Genomic DNA, 5,049 nt, shown 5'->3' on the forward strand with positions numbered 1-5,049 from the left:
GCAAAGGTTGGAACCGCCAACCGGCCCCCTCAACCCGGCCCCACAAGTATGAGAGGAAGTAAATCACGGTGAATACGGGCCCGGCTATGACATGATGGTCTCAGGTGTTTAGCACGGACAGATATTGATGTTATCGCATTTGCTGCCGCAGACCCTCGACCTCTCGACTCATGCTGCAAGAATCCATGTCATAACCAGTTGATCCCGCCCGTGGGGGGAAAGGGCACCTCCAATGATCGAGCTGAATGTAGCGTACACTGTTATTAAGTTACCTTACCTCTTGCTATACAGATGGAATTTTGTATCAAGCTATATATTTATAAAAATAAGACTTCATTTTTCTATTTCGATCGTTCGTCGATTCTCCAAATTCTAAGATGATGGAGACATGGCGATGGCCATGCCCCATCGTTTTCGAATAGCAGTGCAACTTGACCTTTCCGTCTCACGTCGAAATCCCCTGCTCAGTTACATTTACGGCGAGGTAATTAATTCATTATTGCGCTTCCCTTCCCGCACCACCCCGCACACAGTGGCTGATAGTGAGAGAGAGAGAGAGAGGAGGAAGCAGAAGAGGCGAATGGGGATTGGTAAAGGGATGGAAAGAAGAGCGCAGCAGAGCAGTGAATGAATCACCGATCGAGGCGGCCGCAGAAGCAGCAACGACAAAGCCGTCTCCTTGGCGGCGTCGCAGCAGTAGATCCTTCTCTTTCATTTTCTTTCAAACTGCTAGTCTTCCCGAAGAAATCGAAGCTCCTGAAGAGAGAGAGAGAGGAGAAGACGCAGCCGCTGCTGCTTTCGACTTGCAGACCCCAAAAAAAACATCGAGAGAGAAAGAGGAAGTGATCGTTCTGTTGCCTACTTCTCTGCAAAGATCAATTCTTTTTACGGTTTTAGGAAGAAAACGCCACGAATTGATGTGTTACCAAGCGGTGGAGTAGAGGAAGGAGCGAAAAATTTGCTCTTTTATGGTGGTTTGCTCCGGCGACGGCGGGGATCAGGAAGAGGGAAGTAAGTGTAGTTCTGCAGAAGTGAGAGTGATCATTATAGCGTCTAAAGTTTAATGGCGTTTTGCTACGGCGACAGTGAAGAATAGGGAGAGCAGCGAAGTAGAAGGAGAACGGGTTCTTGCAGCAGCAAGAGTGTTCATTATCGCGTCTTTTTCTCTGGAAAGTTTGCACTTGTTTTAGCGCTTTGCTCCGGCGACGGTGGGGATTAGAGAAGAAAAGCCGGCTGGCAATTGATGTGTTAGCTAGAAGGCTGATCGGAGTGGGAGAAGGGGAAGAAGAGATCATGGCGGCTGGATTCCCTTTCCGAAGCGGCGGGCGTCAACAGCAGCCCCCGACGACGGAGGCTTTCTTCCTCTACGGCGGAGGTCGTAGCCGGAGCGACGACATGGAAGGTAATGTTTACACTCGCGGTTTCGAGCTTACATGGCGGCAGCAGCAGTACTCGGGCTTCCCCCACGAGCTGCCGCTTGCGGGCTCAGCCGCCATCGATGGCGACGGGGGGCAGAGCTGTCAGGATTGCGGCAACAAGGCGAAGAAGGAATGCGCCCACCTCCGTTGTCGCATCTGTTGCATGAACCGCGGCTTCAAGTGCACCACTCACATCAAGAGCACGTGGGTCCCCGCCGCCAGGCGCCGCGACCGCCGGCAGCATCAAGCCGCCGGCTGCAGAACCTCCAAGCGAACACTTAAAATCGTCCCCTCCACCACCGCCACAACCGCCGTCACCACCACATTTGGTACTACAACGAACTTCCCACTCCGATCACCCAAACTCGACTAATTATTCCCTTGATTGATTTTTTTTTTTTTAATTTTAATTCACATCTCGATAATCGATCGACTAAAACATACAAAAATTGGATTTTTTTTTTTTTATTCCAACTGCAGGAGCAACCCTCGACTCCGAAATCTTCCCACCGGAGTTGAACACCGAGGCCATGTTCCGCTGCGTCCGAGTCAGCCCCGTCGACGACGCCGACGAAGAGTACGCATACCAAACCACCGTCCGCATCGCCGGCCACCTCTTCAAAGGCATCCTCTACGACCACGGCGCCGCTAGCGACCTCCCCTCTTCCAAACTCGCCCGCGAGGCATCCACTTCCTCTGCCACCCTCGCCGCCACCTCCACACCGGAGCTCCTCGACGCATACCAGACTCCCCTCACCGCCCTCGTCGCCGACTCTTCGTTGCCGTTCTTCCCCCAACAACAAAGGCCTTCCTGATCAATAAATCAAAACACTACTTCTAGCACGAACAGTTCCATTAATCATTCCACAAAAATGGCGTTTTAAAACCAAGTAACCATGCATGGGGATCGGCGATCGACCACTCCTTTGTACAAGAAGCTCTCTCTCTCTCTCGCGCGCGCGCGCATCAATATAATTAATGCAGAGAGTGTGGTGAGATTAGGGCATGGATGAATGCTGCCAGGCTGCCCTGGCTGCTCAAGCTCTGAAAGTCTGAAATGCTTCAAAAATGAAGACAGAGAGAAGAAGAAACACTAACAGTAATTAGATTGTATGAACTATATATGCTCTTGTTAGCTATCATATAATTTATTCATGTTGTATTTTCTAGGATGGCTGTGTGCGCTCTGTTTAGTGTTCATATATGTACAGTAGGGAATAAACTATGTATATAGCACAAATGTAATTGTTTAGAACTATATTTTAGAAGAATAAATCAACACATGTTGTTAAATATATATTACTAAACAAAGAGAAAACATTTATAAGTCAATATCCTCATTGATTTCTGATGGCCCCCGTTACAGTATATAAGAAAGTAGAAGAGAATTAAAGTTGTTCAAGATGAAGAAGGTTTTTCAATAATTTAGGTATTGATACACTCGAGATGAAAGCATTTATACCAATTCACTTTTAGGATTGTTCTGTAAACTTATTTTAGATGTAACCATGTTTTCTTGAGAATTGTATGGGGTAATCAAAAATGAAAGGTGTGAGATTCGTTGACTATTAACATTTCAATGTTCAAACATTAGTGAGATTTAGAGCACGAAGGAGTAAAGCATTCTAGGAATGAACCAATAAAATATACGTGAAAGATCCTTAATTTATTGTCTATTTGTTACTCTCTCTTTTTTTATTGTCACTCTTTTCTGCATTGATTTAGCAAAGCTAGGGCACTTCGTTCACTTTTGGGTGCAATGGTTTAATAGATCATGATATACACATAATAGTAAAGTTTTAAAATTCTGTGACACTCATAAAATATAATATAATGATTCTCTCCTATAATTTTTTTTCTGTATCCAGTCCTATAATATTTAATATTATGCTTAGTGTATATGTGTTTATTTATTCTTCATTAAATTTTGATCTTTCATATAATGTAATAAGACAAGGCACGACAACAAGGCCTAATCGAACCCAACATGGCTTGGTCATGCTGGCAAACACGGCATGGGCTGAGGGAGATTTGGATCTACATCTTTTTGGGTTTACTTAATTTGTTATCTGTTTTTATTATGTTTTGTTAATTTTTTCCGTAATTATAGCTGGCCTTATCCTTATTCTTTAACCCTAGCGAACCCTTTAAACAGACTTTTTTTTTAAATCCCTTAATTTTAGGAGACTAAGTCTTGTTGGTTAATTTTTTGTTTAAATTTTTTTTGAAGATTTTGAGAGTTATATAAACCTATGATTAGATGATGTTTAAGACAAGTTATTTTGATATTATCATGTTACAGCTACATCTCTTTTTCTTTACGCTCTTAATTTCATAATAAGTTTAAGCCTAATTTCGGCTATTCCTTTTTTTATGTTACTCTCTCTTGTTTTCTTGTTAATCTCTTTGCGACTTAACGTCCTAGAATAATATACATATTTTGCTCAGCGTCAGTTAGTATCAAGCTCATTAAATTCCAATGAAGGGTCGTCCTGGACATAGTCGTGGTTGCAACAGATAGGTTCCAAATGAGGAAGTCTCGCACCATGATCATAGTACCCAACACAAGATGCTTGAAGATCTACAGAGACAACTCTCGGAGTTAACCTAGCATTTAGCGACGCGAGAACATTGTGGTGATTGTGACAGGCAGGTTCAGATTAAGGAAGTTTGACACCGAGATCGTAACGTTCATTATCGTTAGATTTTTTCTTCTTCTTTCAAAGATTCCTATCTCAATTATACTAAAATCTAAGAACATCATAGAGACCTTGGATTTCAAGTAAATCTACCTGAGCTTTTTGGTACAAAATAAGCAACAGAATTTATTGATTAGATCAATGAAGTGGAGTAGATTTTTTTACTCTGAAGATGCCCGATCATATGAAAATAAAATTGGTCTCCATCAAACTCAAGGGTCAAGCATCAACATAGTGGGAGCAATTGAGACAATCACGTAAAAGACGAGGCAAAATCAAAATCACTGATTGGAACAAAATGAAAAGGAAGATAGACAGACAATTCCTTCCGTTTGGTTTCCCACAACCTTTGTTTCAACGACTTCATGCATTGAGGCAAGATGCTAGATCAATCATTGATTATATGGAGGAGTTTACTCAGCATGATCTATACAAAACTAAGGAAATATTAAACTAGTATATGATGATTATGGAGCGGACGAAGTACTTGAAGATGATCCTTTATTCATTCTGGATTCATGTTTTGTCCAACTAGGTAATTCTGAACTTTTTATCAAATTATATCAAGCAACTGATTGTAGAATATTTGACAAATACCTGAAAGGCAAGACTGAAGATATTTGTGATATGATATACAATGATGACGGAGTTGATGAGGTGTAGTAACTATTTTCAGACTGTGCTGAATTTATTACAAAAGATCTTCCTCCTAGATTACCACATATGGAAGATACCCAGCAACAAATTGACCTTGTTTTGAGGTTGAATTTGCCTCCTCAGCTCGCATATTGTATTAATTCCAAGATGGCTAGACCCCTCTCATATCTAGAGTATAACAACACCTTTAGACTTTCATTTATGCCTAGCTTTGGCTTCCTTTTTAGGGTTCTATGGCCTCTCCATTTTGTGGTTCGATCTTGGAGGAGATGGAT

General features: G+C 42.3%; 1 protein-coding gene across 1 annotated transcript; it reads left to right on the forward strand.

Annotated features, from left to right (window-relative positions):
- Positions 1-504: 504 nt before the first annotated feature.
- On the forward strand, positions 505-2,677 carry LOC122024441 (protein SHORT INTERNODES-like). The gene is made up of 2 exons (XM_042583072.1): positions 505-1,747; positions 1,899-2,677. Exons 1-2 carry the CDS (start codon positions 1,294-1,296, stop codon positions 2,231-2,233), a joined length of 789 nt encoding a protein of 262 aa, XP_042439006.1. The 5' UTR covers positions 505-1,293; the 3' UTR covers positions 2,234-2,677.
- The last annotated feature ends 2,372 nt before the right edge of the window (positions 2,678-5,049 follow it).

This window comes from Zingiber officinale, chromosome 9B (assembly GCF_018446385.1).
Source record: "Zingiber officinale cultivar Zhangliang chromosome 9B, Zo_v1.1, whole genome shotgun sequence".
NCBI classification, from domain to species: Eukaryota; Viridiplantae; Streptophyta; class Magnoliopsida; order Zingiberales; family Zingiberaceae; genus Zingiber; species Zingiber officinale.

Bases quoted from the DNA above. Each gene is read 5' to 3' on its own strand.
- LOC122024441 (XM_042583072.1), top strand. From the start codon at position 1,294: ATGGCGGCTGGATTCCCTTTCCGAAGCGGCGGGCGTCAACAGCAGCCC. The intron at 1,748-1,898 runs GTACTACAACGA...TTCCAACTGCAG, and splicing joins CGCCGTCACCACCACATTTG to GAGCAACCCTCGACTCCGAA.